Source organism: Colobus angolensis, unplaced genomic scaffold (assembly GCF_000951035.1).
Source record: "Colobus angolensis palliatus isolate OR3802 unplaced genomic scaffold, Cang.pa_1.0 Scaffold155, whole genome shotgun sequence".
Lineage (NCBI taxonomy): Eukaryota > Metazoa > Chordata > Mammalia > Primates > Cercopithecidae > Colobus > Colobus angolensis.
Window position 1 is genome coordinate 2,266,955 of NW_012114655.1, and position 19,211 is coordinate 2,286,165.

General features: G+C 47.2%; 1 protein-coding gene across 1 annotated transcript in view; it reads right to left on the reverse strand.

Annotated features, from left to right (window-relative positions):
• Positions 1-7,753: 7,753 nt before the first annotated feature.
• The window catches only part of IMPA2 (inositol(myo)-1(or 4)-monophosphatase 2), a 19,392-nt gene continuing 7,934 nt past the window's right edge, over positions 7,754-19,211 (reverse strand). Inside the window, exons 3-5 of the mRNA XM_011936616.1 lie at positions 12,026-12,134; positions 11,197-11,348; positions 7,754-8,286 (exon numbers count right to left, since the gene is read on the reverse strand). Of these exons, the coding sequence (XP_011792006.1) occupies positions 8,171-8,286; positions 11,197-11,348; positions 12,026-12,134 (377 nt within the window). The 3' untranslated portion in view covers positions 7,754-8,170. The remainder of the gene's footprint in view (positions 8,287-11,196; positions 11,349-12,025; positions 12,135-19,211) is intronic.

Here is a 19,211-nt window from a genome sequence, read left to right on the forward strand (position 1 = left end):
TTTGCTATTTTTTGTAGAGATGGGGTTGTTCCATGTTGCACAGGCTGTTCTCAAACTCCTAAGCTCAAGCCATCTGCCTGTCTTGGCCTCCCAAAGTGCTGGGATTGTAGACATAAGCCCCCTCACCCAGCCTACGAATATCTTTCTAACATTGTAAGAATGAGGTCATGTTTCCATCAATCTAATACAGATATATTTCTTCCCTCCAAAATAATTTGGCTTGTTTTATTATAACTCCGTCTTAACTTCACATGGAAAATGCTATATGGGCCGGGCGCGGTGGCTCATGCCTGTAATCCCAGCACTTTGGGAGGCCGAGACGGGCGGATCACGAGGTCAGGAGATCGAGACCATCCTGGCTAACACTGTGAAACCCCGTCTCAACTAAAAAAAAAAAATACAAAAAACTAGCCGGGCGAGGTGGCGGGCGCCTGCTGTCCCAGCTACTTGGGAGGCCGAGTCAGGAGAATGGCGTAAACCCAGGAGGCAGAGCTTGCAGTGAGCCGAGATCGTGCCACTCACTGCACTGCAGGCTGAGCGACAGAGTGAGACTCTGTCTCAAAAAAAAGAAAATGCTATATACTATGAAAACTTAGCTGAAAGGGAAGAATCGTTTTAGAAAGACATGTTTAAAACACCGCACTGCTAATATATTGACCTGTTGTAGTTATTTCCTAAAACGCTGTTTTCCTAACATTCCTTTATCACCCCGTGTGGCCTAGACCCATCTCATAATCTGTTAATTGGAAAGAGGCTGCAAACACCAGTAGTGTGCATTCTGCAAGTACACGCTGCCAAAGAAATGTCCTGCTTATTCATGCCCTGTCTCTGTCTCTTGTAGAGTCATAACTTGTTTAAGTATAGAATGCTTGATTTTGCTAGACTTTCTGAAAACACCGCGGTGGAGTATCAGAAGTGATTTTACTCACAGTTAGTTCTGTGGGAGAGCTTAGACAGAATAACATCCTCCTTTGGGAGGTGGTCTTGGGTGTGTGCATGTTGGTATACGGTCTTTATTTTAGGTCTGATACAAAACGCTAATAAATTTAATGTTTTTCTTCCTTAATTTATTGGCATAGTTCTTCAGGTAGCAGCTCGTTTTTATTAATGATATTGGGATTAACTATGAACAAGCAATGTGTAGACATTTGCATTTAAGGACATTGCAGTGTTTCAAAGATCCCATCATTGCAGCTTGTATCCTTTAGATCCAATCAGAAACTTCTGGAGTCTTACATTAATGCTCATTTGAGCTAATTAGTAATCTGTTTAAACAGATTTGGCAATACTTTAAAGATATTGTAGACTATTTATTTATAGATCATATTACCCTTAAAGTCTTGGGGAAAAAAAGTTGTCTCATGTACTGAAAACTTTTTTTTAAAAAAGGTGATGATGAAGTGCATTCTGTAGCAGCAGCGCAGCTGGGCTTTAAACCACACAAAAGGCTGTGTCCAAGGGCAGCCTCCTTCACCCTTCCTGCCCACGGTGAGGACGGAATAACCAGGACTTGGGGATATTCTTTGTTGTCAGGGTTATTCTATGTGGTAAAGAGTATTTGGTTCACATTTATACATTTTCTTTTTCCACTCACTTAAGTTTCTATCTTGAGAGCATAGTCCAAAGTGTAATACTTGGTGTTTACAAGAATTGTCTTCCAGAACTCCACTGTCATCACTTTCACCAAAGTGGAAGTCTGCATGAATACGCTCAGAATCTAATATTCAACATTCTGTTACATTGTAAGTGAAGTCCACCTACAAAATAGATTTAATATATTGAATTTATTTGTACATATGCAGAGTATGGTATTCGTGTATGGAATCTGCTTTATTCCAATTTTTTCAACTCTGATGAGTAGAATATTAAATGTGTTGTTATGGAAATGCAGAGTATTGCTTCTATAGGAAGATAATTATGAAAATAAAACCTGAAACTATGTAAATATGATTATTATTTGTATTATTTATTTTGTTTAGCTTGTTACATTTCTTTTTTCCAGGGACACATTCTCTTAATGATATGACTTCAGCATTATTTGACAAGGACAGTATTTTGTTATCTGCAGTTGTCTTTTCTGCTCTTTGGGAGTAAGGTGCCTTTGGGAAGGTAAAGTGCCAGTCACTCGGTTATTGTAACACTATGACATACTGCTGTTCGGTGAGTTGGAAGACGAACACATCTTCCAAGAGAGTCATTCTTTGATTGGGTTAAGTGAGATAAAACATGTATGATTAGGAGGCTAAGAGAACTGATGTGAAATTGTTTACATAATTAGCACTTCAATTACTGGCAGATTTACTTACAATCAGACACTTACTGGATGCTAGCTGTGTAATATTATCCCTGTCTTTCATGGAATGGAAATTAAGAATATAATTTGATACCTGGATTCAGGAGAAGTTGGAGTGAGAAAGAATGCGGAAGGAGCGGCTGTCGGACACCGTGTGATTTTGTCTTTCTTCCAGGACACCTTGGAGTGTGCTGAATGTGGTTTGTGGCCACTGTTGTGTTTGTAGCAGCAGCAAGAGGAGGTAGCCAGGAAGGATAAGCAAAGTCCACCTTCCGCTGCCACCCCCGCATTGCTTTCCTTCGACTCAGCAAGAAAGGGTCAATAATGACTTTAATGTGATGAGTTAAATTTAAGGACATTAAAAACATCCTGCAAGTAGAAAGGACTCAGGCAACCACCAGTTTTGAAAAAGGAAAACAAACTTTCCGCTCGATTGTTTTTATTCTAACGAGGTTTTGTGCACAGAAACTTACATGGCTTTTAATTAATACTCAAGGACCCTGAATAAAATGCCGTCAGATAACTACCTCCACTTCACAAACTTGGCTCATTAGCTCCCATAGTTACACTACCTTTATAGGTTTTTTAATATCTGACTCTCTTAAATTTTTCAAGGGGCCTAATTTAAACAGCCTTAAAACTTTAAAAAATTTTTCTAAGTACTTAAGTAATCCTTATAAAGCTAGTAAATGCAGCATTACACATATGGTTATTTGAGCTTTCAGATTTGCAAATACTGTTTGTGAAAAATTCTCAATCACAATTAAACATTGAAAATCAAAAGGGGAATATGTAAGATTTTGTTAAATGTTTTAAGAACCTTAAATGTAAACCTGCACAGATTATCATAACGATCATAAAATTTATTCCTAAACATAACTAGAAAGTATTATCACTAAAGTTGACTTTATCAATATGAAATACTTATTTCTCTACTTAACCCAGGGTAAATCATTTAATTTAGCCAAATAAGAAGAACAAATTTACCTTCTTGGGAGGGCCAAAATGCTGTTGGGACCACGGCACAGCTGGAGTGCAAAGACAGATGTGTGCTGTGAGTGCTAAGTTCTTGCAGGAGATTCTGTGCATACTCAGGTGAGCAGGGTTGGCCTTCTTTTTTACTCTAGTTTTTGTACCATGTCAGTGGGGCACACCAGGACTGTGCCTTTCAGCTTAGAGTTCAGTTTCACAAAGCAGTGGACCATGGCATTTTAAAGTCTTCATCCTTGGGTTTATTATTATGGTTTTATGTAACCTACTTTAACATTTTGTAGTGGGATTTGGATAGAAAGAATTCTGCACCTACAATCAGGTTGAAGGCACTATCTTCCCCTACTTGATTTGGATTGAAGTATCTTTATTACTGTTCAGTTGGTTCCCGTGTATTTTCATATTTCATGGATTTTAGGCCACAATTTAGTAGTCATACTGATAAGTTCATAATTCAGTAGGCTTTATATTGATAAACTTAATGGAACAATGGCCGGGCGCGGTGGCTCAAGCCTGTAATCCTAGCACTTTGGGAGGCTGAGACGGGCGGATCACGAGGTCAGGAGATCGAGACCATCCTGGCTAACACAGTGAAACCCCGTCTCTACTAAAAATACAAAAACTAGCCGGGCGAGGTGGCGGGCGCCTGTAGTCCCAGCTACTCGGGAGGCTGAGGCAGGAGAATGGCGTAAACCCGGGAGGCGGAGCTTGCAGTGAGCTGAGATCCGGCCACTGCACTCCAGTCCGGGCGACAGAGCGAGACTCCGTCTCAAAAAAAAAAAAAAAAGGAACAATCACCACTATAGATACGGTGGTCTCATTATAGGGAAGGTATGACTTCATAAAAAGTTGATCCGTCAGGATGGGACTGTGTTATGCTGCAGTAATAACCCTCAGATCTCTGGTTTAACATGACAAAGGCTCATTTCCATTCATGCCACGTGTCCACCACAGGTCAGCTCTGCCCCATGTCTGCTGCTCTCAGGGCAGAACAAGGGACCACAGATCCCAGTGATAAGAGAAAGGAACTCAAGATGGTCTTGTACCATCAGTGTGCTGCTCATCCCAGAAGTGAGACACCTGACCTACATTCCTTCACCACATCATAAAGGGGCCAGAGCCTTTGGGGGCCTGTGGACCACGAGGGAGAGGAGAACCACCAGCTATGCTAGGGATTAGACAATCTACTTATATCTTAAAGCAGTTGAGGTCAATCAGAAGTTATTTTGATTAACTTTTTCTAATTCTCATTATAGAATTTTAGTGGAAAACAATATAGTCAGTCCTTCAGCAGTCACTGTTACCCTGTCACACATGTTCAGGTGGCTTCACCATATTATTACATGTAGCCCTGACAGTCATTGTCTTACCCTCGTTTTTCAGGTGAGTAAACAAACTCAGAGGAATTAATTTACTCTGAATGTTTTTGATGTTAATATTCCTAACAGGAGATACTGTTTCAGCTGGCTTCTTGGTTTTCTATCATTTATGTGAAATGAAAAACAACAGTAGGCCAACTTGGAGTTTGAGCTTTCAATTTGATTTTTAAATAGGAATGTGAGCAATTGGTTGTTAAGAATTAAGCAGCGTGGTTCGGACTGGCTGGTTTCCTAGATCAGATGCTGTGGCTTTCATCCTGGGTAACCTCAGGTCTCAGATTTTCCTGCACTAAGGAGTTGGAACATCCAGGAAGATTGAAATCAGGGTCTTTGTCACTGAGATTTCTTCCTCCCATTGTTTTTTCGTGTCTCATACTTAAAATTTTTCTGTCAAATCTCAACATTTCTCTTAATCCTGATCCACGTAGTAAACCATATTGTGGGGAACATCAGGTGCAGTGCCTGGCTGGCTGGGGAGCATCCTTGCAGAAGTGGCATCGTTAAGTGAAGGTTCAGGATCTGAGCATGTAAAGAACAGCCCAGGATTTGGACATCACTTGACTCTTACTACACGATTTGTGGGGCTGACACTGGGAAGTCCAGGGCAGAGAAAGAGGCAGGAAGCAGTTGGGGTGAGAAGCCCTTGACTCTGGGTCCTCTGTCCTGGCTTCTGCAGTCTTTCTGCTCTTCTTGTCTGTCTGTCTGATGCGGTCACGTGCATATGCTATTTCATTTGATCCGCACAGGCCTGGCAGGAGTGCAGTTTATTTCATTTTACAGAGGGGCACAGAGAGGCTAGGCCAGTACCTCAAGTTTACCCCGCTGCTGAGTGGCCCCCTGTGCTGACATGCATAGCCCCCACACGTCCCACCATCTGATGGGGACACAAAGCGCTGGTTCAGATGGCCTGGTGCCTCCCCAGATCACTCAAGTTTTAGGCCACTGATTTGGGCCTCTGCTTATGTTTTCAAAAAGCCGCTCTATTTATACATTGCCTCCATGGAAAAAAGCGATGATGAATGTGGTTCCTACTAGGACAGCTATGGCATGTATGTTTCTAGCCCTGAAGTCTTGGGTATGGATGATAGAACTGATTGTAAATGGCTTAATCAGGCAAAGTCTGTCTAAGCTGTGGTGTAATCTCAATATTTCTAGTTTTCTCCAGTAATGTTTGGTTATTGGAGACATCAAGATATTTTCATGCTTTAATAATATGTTTAACTGTAAAAAACAAAAACAACAAAAAACCAACCCGGCTTTCCACAGTGGCTGTGTATGGAAAGGAAAATCTGGAGACCATGGACTCACTGTGCCTAGGGGAACAGGCAAGCTTGGAAGCTGAGTCACACAAACACGGGCCTGGGCCTGCCTTTTGTTCCTCGACAAAACAGCCAGAGGCAGAAGGCAGGGTCTCCCCAGGTGGCCTCTGTCACCCAGATAATGTAAATTAACAGCTTATCTTCCCGGTGAGGGATGAGAGGCGAGGAAAAATACCATCTCCCCCATGTAACCCACAGTTCCTCTCCCTCCTCGCGCTCAGTTTGTGGATTACTGGGCTCTAGTCAAGGATGTGACCCACCCTCTTCTGTTTCTTTCCTCTTTACATATTGAAGGGCCCAAAATCCTTTTTGGAAAAAAGTGCAGACCACAGATCCTACCGTGGCTTGTGGTGTTCTCCCAGGCGCATCCCCAGCCTTGGCAAAATAAATCTCCATGCCAGCGGAGACTGCCTCCGTCCCTGGTATCGTGGTACTCTCCAGGCGTTGTCCTGGGACATCCTCCCAACCCTGTGAGGGAGGCAGCCAGGCCCCTGGTACAGACTTCACCCAACACCAACGGAGGTGACGTGGTCCTCTCAGGGCCACACAGCTGCCCGAACGTGAATCTGCGTCCTGACTCCTGGTCTGTCTGAGTGACGACAGTGACGCACTAGGACAAATGTGTTACTTCTTATCTGGGACTGGATCATAAAAGCACCAAAACGTGATGACTCGTGTCCACAAGACACTCAGTGAAAACTGCTGAAATGAAGGGGAAAAATGAGGGGAAGTATCCTGAAGCCGATGAGTGGGATTCAGAATGAACGTAATCCCCGGCAATAGGCGAGCATCGTTTTGTAGGAGGGCCCAGCGGCACGGCGAGCTGCTGAGCCGACTCTGAGGGCCACAGCCCAGCCTGGTGTGAGCTCAGCTCACTGCAACCGCTGCCTCCTGGGTTCAAATGATTCTCAGGCCTCAGCCTCCCAAGTAGCTGGAATGACAGGCACGCACCACCACACCCAGCTAATTTTTGTATTTTTAGTAGAGATAGGGTTTCATTATGTTGTCCAGGCTGGTCTCAAACTCTTGGCCTCAAGTGATCCACCCGCCTCGGCCCCCCAAAGTGCTGGAATTACGGATGTGAGCCACTGCACCCAGCCAAGACTTTCTCAATTCTTAAACTTCAGGAAAGATACCTGGCCAGCCAGTTAATAGCCTCATTAGAATTACTCTGACATACAGTTCTGCCTCCTAAAGAGAAACAAAGAAGACCCTCTTTGATCACAGATTGGCCGGGTGTGTGGTGACTCAGTCCCAGCACTTTGGAAGGCTGAGGTGAGAGGATCACTTGAGCCCAGGAGCTTGAGACCAGCCTGGGCAACACAGTGAGACCCCATCTCTACTGAAAACTTTTTAAAAATTAGCCTGGCACGGTAGTGCATGCCTGTGGTCCCAACTCAGAAGGCTAAGGCAGGGGGATCGCTCGAGTCCTGAGGTCAAGACTACAGTGAGCTGCAATCACACCACTGCACTCCAGGCTGGGAGATAGAGCAAGACCCCGACTCAAAAACAAAAACAAAAAAGCTGATCACAGAAACAGCAGCTTTCAGAGATTCGTTTCCTTCTGTCTGTCCCATGTCTTGGGTTCTGAACACTCACATGATATTACTGGGGTCGCCTTCAGGGTGTTCATCAGAGGCAGCAGCTGGCACACACTGGACTTTGGGTTTCACTCGCAAAGCTTCCTGAGAGCACAGATCCACAGCAGTGGATGAGAGCCAGAGTGGTTTGGGAATCAGGTGACGCGCTTATAGAGGGAACGTGCACACAGGGCCATTACTTTGATTTATTGCATTCTGAAGTACCCTGGGGGGGCCTGAGAACAGTCCGCTTTATCAGCAGTTCTAAAGCCTTATTACCTGAGATTTATATTCTGAGGGGAAAAAATCAAGATTGGATCATCAATACGTATTTCACAGGAGATCTGGGTTTTGGCCCTGACAGAGGAACACGTACTAACCTGAAAAAGGCTACGTGAGATTAAAGAGAGAAACAGCTAAACGCCAAATCCCGGTGAGAGAGACGTGGATTTAAAAGGCCAGCCACTCCCTGTAGCGTGGCAGCTCCCTCTGGGGTAGCCAGGGGCAGAGTGTGAGCCACTGGCAGGGAGCGTGGGCCATGAGGGCCACCTCCCCAGCAGCCCCCAGCAGCCCAGGGAGGCCTCGAGAGCAGCTTTGCCTCAGCCACGGTCACTTCTCATCATCCCGCCCATAGTTAATCGTCTGTAAGGCCTGAGCTATGAGCATCGCCATCTCCCGGGTGCTGGCAGCAACCACTCTGCAAGCCATGAGGTCGAGGGGTCCACCTGGGGACAGACAGAGAGCCAGACATCCGGGTTACCAGAGAGGGTTAAACAACACTGTATGATAACTTACCCCACATGCACACAGCACAGGAAATGGCACATGGAACCGTGCCCAAGCCCCAACACTCGTATTAAACGGGGTCTAGGAGTGAATCCAGCAAAGAATAGAGGGATGGAGCCTCTCCCGCCCCATCCCAGGGTGAATACAGTCCAGGGTGTACAGAACAGAGCGCAGCTCTGAAGCTGCCGCTGCCTTAGAGATGGAGAACATAAAAGTCCTAAGAAAGGCAAGTGATGGGCTAGACCCGAACAGGGGAGCTGCCCTTCTCAAACTTGACTGTGCACAGGGGTCAGCCAGGGGCTCGTGAAACCAAGGCTCTGCCTCAACTGGGTGGGGCTGAGGCTACCTGCGCACGAGCTCCTGGGGGTACACCGCTGCTGTGGGACCCACTCTCTAAGAAGCTGTGGTAAGACGATAAAGTCCTGCATCTTCCTGAGGGATATGAAACAGGTCTGGCTGCATGGGCTAGAGATACATACAGTGTATCTCCAGCTTGCACATACATGAGCCTTCAGGTGCTCTAGTGGTAAAATCAGAGTGATGGCGGCTTTAAAATGTGGAATGGAGGCTGGGCACGGTGGCTCACACCTGTAATCCCAGCATTTTGGGAGGCCAAGGCAGGTGGATCACCTGAGGTCAGGAGTTCGAGACCAGCGTGACCAACATGGCGAAACCCCATCTCTACTAAAAATACAAAATTAGCTGGGTGTGGTGGTGCACGCCTGTAGTCTTAGCTATTCAGGAGGCTGAGGCAGGAGAATCACTTGAACCCAGAAGGCGGAGGTTGCAGTGAGCTGAGATCACGCCACTGAACTGGGGCCTGGGCAACAAGAGTGAAACTCTGTGTCAAAAAAAAAAAGGCCAGGCGCGGTGGCTCACACCTGTAATCCCAGCACTTTGGGAGGCAGAGGCAGGCAGATCACGAGGTCAGGAGATCGAGACCATCCTGGCTAACAAGGTGAAACCCCGTCTCTATTAAAAATACAAAAAAAATAGCCGGGTGTGGTGGCAGGTGCCTGTAGTCCCAGCTACTCGGGAGGCTGAGGGAGGAGAATGGCATGAACCCAGGAGGCGGAGCTTGCAGTGAGCCGAGATTGTGCCACTGCACTCCAGCCTGGGTGACAGAGCGAGACTCCGTCTCAAAAAACAAAACAAAAAAACAACTGTGGAATGAGGCCGGGCATGGTGGCTCACGCCTGTAATCCCAGCACTTTGGGAGACCGAGGCAGGCAGATCACGAGGTCAGGAGATCAAGAGCATCCTGGCTGACACTGTGAAACCCCATATCTAATAAAAATACAAAAAATTAGCCAGGTGTGGTGGCGCACGCCTGTAGTTCCAACTACCCGGGAGGCTGAGGCAGGAGAATCGCTTGAACCTGGGAGGCCGAGGTTGCAGTGGGCCAAGACCACGCCACTGCACTCCAGCCTGGGCAACAGAGTAAGACTCTGTCTTAAAAAAAAAAAAGTGGAATGGGCCTGCCTAGTCCTGCTGCCAATGGCTGAGACATTTTCATTTTTATACTTTGCTGATATGTTCGTCAAGCCTTTCCAGAGGAGAAATAGGAACAAGTAGAATTCAAATTACAAAAGATCCACCGTCCATGCCGAATAGATACAAGCGAGCTCCAGTGTTACTGCTAATGCTCAGTGAGAATGGGATCTGTTGGATTCACCTGGCTTCTGATTGTTACTCCTGAATGAACATTAGATGCAAGGTCAGCCTGAAACTACGTGGATGTAGCAGGCAGCACAGAGTTAGGGGCTCACATATACCCCCAGGTGCTCAGTCACTGGGCCTCAAGTGACCCTAAAGCAGAAGGAATAGCCATGTTCCAGAATCATTCTCCAGAACCCAACCGGACGCTCATGCTCTGTGCTGGTGCTGACCCAACGCCAAGCTATGGGGCCTTGCAGAAGCAACTAACCTCAGAAATTCGGGGAGCACAACACCTGCTCTGTTCAGCTCATTGGATTCTTGTGGGAGCCCTTAGAAAACTGTCATTGGGCCGGGTGTGGTGGCTTAGGCCTGTAATCCCAGCACTTTGGGAGGCCAAGGTGGGTGGATCACTTGAGGTCAGGAGTTCGAGACCAGCCTGACCAACATGGTGAAACCCCACCTGTACTAAAACTACAAAAATTACCCAGGCCTGGTGGCGGGTGCCTGTAATCCCAGCTACTTGGGAGGCTGAGGCAGGAGAATCACTTGAACCCGGGAGGCAAAGGTTGCAGTGAGTCGAGATGGTGCCACTGCACTCAAGCCAGGGCAACAGAGCGAGACTCTGTCTCAAAAAAAAAAAAACTGTCAGTGGCATGTAAATGGGAAGTGTCGGTGCTGCTGCCATCTGGTGAAGAAATCCTGATCCTATGGTGGCAAGGGATGGCAGGAAGGAGGCCAGGCTGGTGCAGGCCACTGCCATCGTGGCACCCTCACATGCTCTCAACAACAGAAACTGTGGCCGGGCATGGTGGCTCACGCCTGTAATCCCAGCACTTTGGGAGGTCAAGACTACAAAATCAGGAGTTTGAGACCAGCCTGGCCAACATGGTGAAACCCCGCTGTACTAAAAATACAAAAATTAGCCAGGCATGGGGGCACGCACCTGTAATCGCAGCTACTCGGGAGGCTGAGGCAGGAGAATTGCTTGAACCCCTGAGGTGGATGGTTGCAGTGAGCTGAGATCGTACCACTGCAGTCCATCCTGGGTGACAGCAAGACTCCGTCTCAAAAAAATCAGAAACTCTGGGGAAGGTGGGAAATACAGTTGGTGGGGACCCCAGGAAGTGCCCCACCCACAGTGTCTCTCAGTCTAGTTTCTGTCACTGCATTGCAGGGACAGGAGAGCTCACCCGAAGTGTCGATCACAATGCCGCCTGCTTCTCTGATGATGACTGTGGCAGCCGCCAGGTCCCAGCAGTGCAGACCAAACTGGTAATAGGCATCCGCAGCTCCCGAGGCCAGGTGGCACAGTGCCAGTGTGGAGCTTCCGATCACTCGGACCCTGGAGAGAGGGAGGGGAGCCTTTTCTGTGCTATGCAAGCTGGCTTCAGCCAGGTCCCCTGGCTGGGCATGTTCCCTAGTGAAAAATGAAGCACAGCACTTCCGCCAAAGCTCTGGAGGCTGAATGTAGGGCCTGGAGCCACCAAGCAACAGGCCTCTGCCAGGCGCAAATGCTCTGCGCAGTGACAGCTCCCAGCTGACCGAGCTACTGAGCGCCTGAGATGCAGCAACCAGAGAAGTGACTCCTCCTCTACTGAACGTGACATGAAGTGTCAGCGGCCTCGGCCTCACAGGGGTCCCAGCACAGCCCCGCTGGGAAGGCAGGAGACAGAGGATTCCTTGGCTTTGATAAACCCGTCTGACACCAGGCCTACTTGGGAAGGACTCCTAAGTACTCGCACCATTCACTGGTTGAGCAGCATGAGGCCAGTTCCATGGATTCTGATCAGAAGGGACACAGGTGCCCAGCCATCTCCAGAGACCTGGCTATAGGAGCATCTACTGCCGCGGGCCCTCACAGGGCTTCCCCGAGTCTGGTGTTCATGTGCCCCTCCCACTCCTTCCATGCCAGGCCGCCTCCTCAAATCCCAGGGGAGTTTTAGCACCACCCCCCCCCTCCCCCCGTGTTCCGTTCTTCCTCCTCTGGCTGCAGGGTGCTCCCCGAGCGGAACCTCCTACCCGTGCGCCTTGGCGTGCAGCAGCCGCTCCATGTTACTCAGGAACACTTTCAGGGTTGCAGGGTCACGCTTGGGGCCGATTTCGGTCAGAACCAAGGCCTTTGAGAGATCTGCGATAAAAAGAATTTCCTGTCACCAGAAAAAGGAAGTCTTGGTTCTAACTAAGGAGTGCAGACTTCCAATGTGAGCCTTTCTTTCTCAGAGTAAGGATCCTCTTCCAACGGGTTCATGCTGACTGCTTTTCTGATAGCTATGTTGAAAACTAAGGATGGGCCGGGCACAGTGGATCATGCCTGTAATGCTAGCACTCTGGGAGGCTGGGGAACAAGGATCCCCCGAGGCCATGAGTTCCAGACCAGCCTGGGCAAGATGGTGAGACTCCATCTCTACAAAAACAAATTAAAAGTAGCCAGGCATGATGGCACAGGCCTATGGCTGCAGCTACTCAAGAGGCTGAGGTGGGAGGACTGGTTGAGCCCAGGGGTCCAAGGCTGTTGTGAGCCATGATTGCGCCACCACATTCCAGCCTGGGGGACAGAGCAAGGCCCCCGTTTCTTAAAAAAAAATAAAAAATAAAAAAAAAAAATCACCATCATTCAATCAAAAAGAAAAACAAAATGACTCCAAACTGAGAACATTCCATGTTTGGAGGGAAACAGTGCCTCAGTAATCGCTTAACTGCTCTGATCACAAAGATGGAAATACCATTTTCTTGGAGAAAGCAACTTTTAAATGCTGCGGCTTTGGAAAGGGAAGCTGCAGGAGTGGGCCCTCTGGACGGGCAGGGTGCGGACGCCTGGAATTCGTGGCCTGCTGTTTGTGTAACAGAAATCGTGGCCTGCTGTTTGTGTAACAGAATTCGTGGCCTGCTGTTTGTGTAACAGAAGTCGTGGCCTGCTGTTTGTGTAACAGCAGGCGAGGCTGCCAGGGCCGGCAAGCCTGGCTCAGGGCAGGGCGTGACCGGGATTCTGCTCCTGTCCCTGACTCACTGCTGCGGATCAGAGCAGTCTGTCCTTGTGCCACACACCCAAACACAGCCAGACTTCGGTCATGTCCTGTCAGGCCTCACTGCTCCAGTAGGACGTTGGCAAACCAGGTGTGCTCCATGACAAAACAAAGCCACTCCCGAAGTCGGGGGGAAACAGCTTCTATCACGTTATTTCATTCAATGGACCCAGCTCTGTGTCACCACTTTCAAACTCGCCGCTCACCCAGGAAATCTCTCAGCCAGGATCCAGGTCCAAGTGCCCCTTTTCTTCCATGGAAATTCTCATTTCACACCTTAAAGCACCTTCTGCAAAACACTTGGCTCCACACCAAAGCAGCCTGCCTGCCCTCAGGAGGTCCAGGTCATTCACTGCCGGCCATGCCAGGCACTGAAGCTGAGCTGTGAGGCACTCCTGGCCTGGGACTGGGCAGCAGGCCCTCCGCAGATACCACCTGAGCCCTGCAGCTGCCACCCACCGCTGGGACAAACGGCGGCTACTCCAGATGCTCCTAATCCACGCAGGATCTGCAGACAGGCTCCAGCAACCCTTCCATTCCTTACCCTCCAAACCCCACCCTCACCTGGCCACAAACAGATGGTATTTTTTCCGGGGTTGGTGGGGGGCAAAGGCTTCTATTGAAGAAAAAGACATCAGCAGACCCAGGCTGAGCGAGCACTCTGTAAACAGCTACTGAATGAATGGGTGCTTTCCCGCAAACACCAGCACTCAAGAAGGTAGGCTTAGAGTCTCAGTTTTGATTTGGTTCATTAAATTACTAGTATTTTAATTTATGGAAGAAATGTTTGAGGCAGAATTTTGTTGGCTAATCTAAGAATCTAAATACTATATACAATACTGATTTTGGGGGTAAACTAATTCTGAATTACAAATATTTTAGTTAGAAATGCTCTTTGGGCTGGGCGCAGTGGCTCACACCTGTAATCCTAGCATTTTGGGAGGCTAAGGCGGGCAGATCACCTGAGGCTGGGAGTTAAAGACCAGCCTGACCAACATGGAGAAATCCCGTCTCTACTAAAAATGCAAAATTAGCCAGGGGTGGTGGTGCATGCCTGTAATCCCAGCTACTCAGGAGGCTGAGGAAGGAGAATTGCTTGAACCCAGGAGGCAGCGGTTGCGGTGAGCCGAGATCACACCACTGCACTCCAGCCTGGGCAGCAAGAGCAAAACTCCGTATCAAAAAACAGAAAAAAAAAATGCTCTTTTGAAATATAATAATATGGTAATCTGGGGAATGTCTGTTAAAAAATAGAAACTGGACTCACAAGAAGAGATACAGATGGCAAATAAGCATATAAAAAGACGCTCCACATCATATGTCCTCAGGGAAATGCAGATTAACAACCAGACAAAGCCAGAAGCATGGCTTACGCCTGTAATCCCAGCACTTTGGGAGGCTGAGGCGGGAGGATCAGGACTTTGAGACCAGCCTGGCCAACATGGTGAAACCCCGTCTCTATTAAAAATACAAAAATTAGCCGGGTGTGGTGGCGCAGGCCTGTAATCCCAGCTACTCAAGAGGCTGAGGCAGGAGAATCGCTGGAACCTGGGAGACAGAGGTTGCAGTGAGCCAAGATCACGCCACTGCACTTTAGCCTGGGTGACAGAGTGAGACTCCATCTCAAAACAACAACAATAACGAGACACCTCTACCTACACGTTAGAATGGACAAACACTGACTACAGCAAGTGCTGGCCAGGATGTGGAGCAACAGGAACTCTCATGCATGGCCGGTGGAAATGCAAAATGGTGCATCTGCTTTGGAGGATAGCTTGGCAGTTTCCTACAAATCTAAATGTACTCTTACCATACTGTCCAACAGTCATGCCCCTTGGTGTGCACTGAAGGAGTTGAAAACTTGTTTTCACATAAAAACTTTCACACTAGTGTTGACAGCAGGTTTATTCATAACTGCCAACACTTGGAAGCAACCAAGATGTCCTTTAGTAGGTGAATAAATAAACTGTGGTACATCCAGACAATGGAATACTATCCAGCACTTAAAGGAAATGAGCTATCAAGGCATGAGAAGATACAGATGAACCTTAAATGCATATTGCTGGGTGAAAGAAGCCAATTTGAAAAGCTACACACCATATGAGTCCAACTCCATGACATTCTGGAAAAGGCAAAACTATGGAGACAGCAAAAAGATGAGTGGTTGGCCGGGCGCGGTGGCTCACGCCTGTAATCCCAGCACTTTGGGAGGCCCAGGCGGGCGGATCACGAGGTCAGGAGATCCCAGACCATCCTGGCTAACTTGGTGAAACCCCGTCTCTACTAAAAATACAAAAAAAAAATTAGCCAGGTGCAGTGGCGGGCGCCTGTAGTCCCAGCAGGAGGCTGAGGCAGGAGAATGGCATGAACCCGGGAGGCAGAGCTTGCAGTGAGCAGAGATCGCGCCACTGTACTCCAGCCTGGGCGACAGAGCGAGACTCCGTCTCAAAACAAAAATAAAACAAAAAAAAAGCTCAGTGGTTGCCAGGGGCTCGGGGGAGGGAAGAATAGGCGGAGCATGGAGGGTTTTCAGGGCAGCGAAACTATTCTATATGATCCTGTAATGGTGGGTGCATTACAACACCAACAGTGAAGCCTAATGAAAACTATGAACTTTGGGTGTTAATAATGTGTCTCATTTTAACAAATGCACCATTCTGTAGGCGATGCTGATGGATGGGGAGGCTGAACGTGTGTGAGGATAGATGTATGGGAACTCTGTCTCTCTGCACCTTCTGCTCAATTTTGCTGTGAACCTAAAACCGTTACTCTAAAAAACAAAGTGAAAGAAAGAAAGAGGGAGGAAGGGCAGGGATGGAGGAAGGAAGGGAGGAAAAGGAAAGAAGGGAAGGAGAAAAGAAAAAAATGGGATGGCTGGCGTGTTACTTTGGCCAGGAAAATCAAGGAAGAATGATGAATTGTCCCAGAGGAGGCCGTAGGGGACAAGAAAGTGAAGTGGCAGTGACATCTTGTCCAATCCCACCCTACTTCTAATTTACTCATCTAACAACTTCAAGTCTTATACACGTGCACACAGTGCTTTTTTTTTTGTTTTTTTTTTGAGACGGAGTCTTGCTCTGTCACTCAGCCTGGAGTGCAAAGGCGCGATCTCGGCTCACTGCAACCTCTGCATCCCGGGTTCAAGCAATTCTCTTGTCTCAGCCTCCCAAGTAGCTGGGATTACAGGTGCACACCACCACACCCAGCTAATTTTTGTATTTTTAGTAGACAGGGTTTCACCGTATTGGTCGGGCTGGTCTCAAACTCCTGATCTCAGGTGATCCACCCGTCTCACACAGTACTTTTTAAAAATGGTTTTACAGCTTACTCTTTTGCTCGCTCTTTCAATATAAAAACGTCTCATATACATCTTTTGCCATCAGTACCTTACTCTTAACAGCTGCACTCTATTCCATCCAGTGCAACGACTGCAATTTATATCACCATTCCCCTGAAGATGAACATTTTTCATTTTTATTATAAACAATGCTTCATAAACATCTTTTCTGTAGAGGTTTGTATAGTCATACTGATTTTTTTCAAGATAGATTAGCACAAGTGGGATTTCTGAATCAAAGGGTGTGCATATTTTAGGTTTTGATATTTTCCAAATTGCCCTCTGGGAAAGCGGAATCAATTTTACATACGCCCCCTCAACCCCACTGGGCTATGAGGAGTCCTGTACTATTTCCAAGTCCCTCACAGGCAGGCTCGCCCTGGAGGTTCACTCTCAGAGTGATTTTCTCTGAGCGGTAAAATCCAGACAGTGAAATCCTAACACACAGGGCACTTCCTGGCACCAGGGTTAATGACCCTGGGAAGAGATGAAGGAGGACAATGAAGATTTCTCCCCAGGAACTAGGAAGCTGGGCAGTCCATTTCCCCTAGGAGAGAAGCACCCACTCTTAAAGGCCTCGCCCAGTCCCCACACCTGAGGGCAGAGATGAGCACAGGGCGGGTGGGTGGAGGAAAGTCCACCGGTGCCAGCCTAGACAGGCAGATACTCCCCATGCCAGGGCTGGTGTAGAAGCGCAGGGATCTTCCAACCAAGTGCCCTGGCGCATTTCACACAGGGAAGTTAATTTGTGTGCAGGAAACAGCAAATTTTCACTTGTTGACAGTGACCAGGTCTTCACTCTTCCCAACAGGCCTATGCAAGCACTTGCCAGCCTATGTGCCACTGCCCCTGTCCAACCGATCAGAAACCCAGGCAGGGAGAAGCGACATGAGCTGCTCAGGCCATGGAGCCATTCCATGGTGGGGCCCCAACTTACACCCAAGCTTGTCTGGTGATTGTGTGAAGGCAGGGGTTTCTTCCATAGTTTTCCAGTTTGTGAAAAGCTTGCTCTGAATCCAGCACCTTCCTCTTCTGGCCGCCCCGAATTAATTCCTTCTCATTCTTGCCAACATACGTTTTCCCAAATGAAATCAAGAACAGAGTATAGGCTGGGTGCAGTGGCTCATGCCTGTAATCCCAGCACTTTAGGAGGCCAAAGCGGGTAGATCATTTGAGGCCAGGAGTTCGAGACCAGCCTGGCCAACATAGGGAAACCCCATCACTACTAAAAATACAAAAAAAAAAAAAAAATTAGCCAGGCGTGGTGGCACATGTTTATAATCCCAGCTACTGGAAAGGCTAAAGCACAAGAATTGCTTGAACCTGGGAGGCAGAGGTTGCAGTAAGCCAAGATCGTGCCACTGTACTCCAGCCTGGGCAATTGAGCCTGGCCGTCTCAAAAAAAAAAAAAAAAAAAAAAAACAGAGTATATAACAGAGCATAAAGGGGGTCTGAATGTTGCCACCTAAAGGCAAAATGCTTTCTACTGTTTTATTCTGCTCCAGATAAGGGGAAAAAAACTTATGACAACGCTTACTTAATATTGTCTTATGATTATTTCTGACTAGTTATCCATAATTACTATGATTTCTGTATTTTATTACCTTTTGTCCTATATTTACCATATCTTAGGTTTTAAACACACACACACATATATGTGTGTATATATATACAATTTTTTATTTTTTATTTTTTTTAAGATGGAGCCTCGTTCTGTTGCCAGGCTGGAACGCAGTGGTGTGATCTTGGCTCACTGCAACCTCCGCCTCCTGGGTTCAAGCAATTCTCCTGCCTCAGCCTCCCAAATAGCTGGGATTACAGGCATACAGCTAATTTTTTTTTTTTTTTTTTTTTTTTTTTTTTTAATAGAGATGGGGTTTCTCCATGTGGGTCAGGCTGGTCTCAAACTCCTGACCTCAAGTGATCCACCCACCTCAGCCTCCCAAAGTGCTGGGATTACAAGTATGAGCCACCACGCCCGGCCTAACATAGTATCTTTTTAATTTCAAATATTCTGTGATTTCATGGGAAGCAGGCAACAGGGAATTGTTGCTTAATAGGTAGAGCTCTTGTTTGTAGGAACAAATATTTTGGAGATATATAGTGCTGATGATTGTACAACATTGTGACTATAATTAATGTCATTGAATGGTATGCTAAAGAGTAATTAGAATGGAAAACCATATTTACATACATTTTACTATAATAAAAATATCTTAGATTTTGAAATAGGGCATCTCTGTATATTCTTTCAATAAACAGATTTTAGGATGAAAATGAATATAGCCTGTGACTTGCAACAGTTTGGAAACCCTTGCCCTGGTTAAGCAATGCTAAGAGTATGCTGTCTTAGGAGAAACTTTACAACTCAAATGATGAGAGAAGTCATTTGTGTACACTGAAATATGTACTCATGAGCTGGGCATGGTGGCTCATGCCTGTAATCCCAGCACTCTGCAAGGCTGAGGTGTGCCGATCGCTTTGAGGTCAGGACTTCAAGACCAGCCTGGGCAACGTGGTGAAGCCCCATCTCTACCAAACATACAAAAGTTAGCCAGGCATGACAGTGTATGTCTGTAGTTCCAGCTACTCGGGAGGTTGGGTTTGGAGAATCACTTGAACCCAGGAAGCAGAGGGTGCAGCGAGCCGAGATCAGCCACTGCACTCCAGCCTGGGTGACACAGCGAGACCCTGTCTCAAAAAAAAAAAAAAAAAGAAAAAGAAATATGTACTCACGGAGTAAGAGGCAGCTGTACTTTAAAGCCTGTAAAACATGCCTGTGGGCACAAGCTGGTTTTGTTGGATATATAACTTCTGTGAGTACACTTTCATCAGTGTGTTTTTG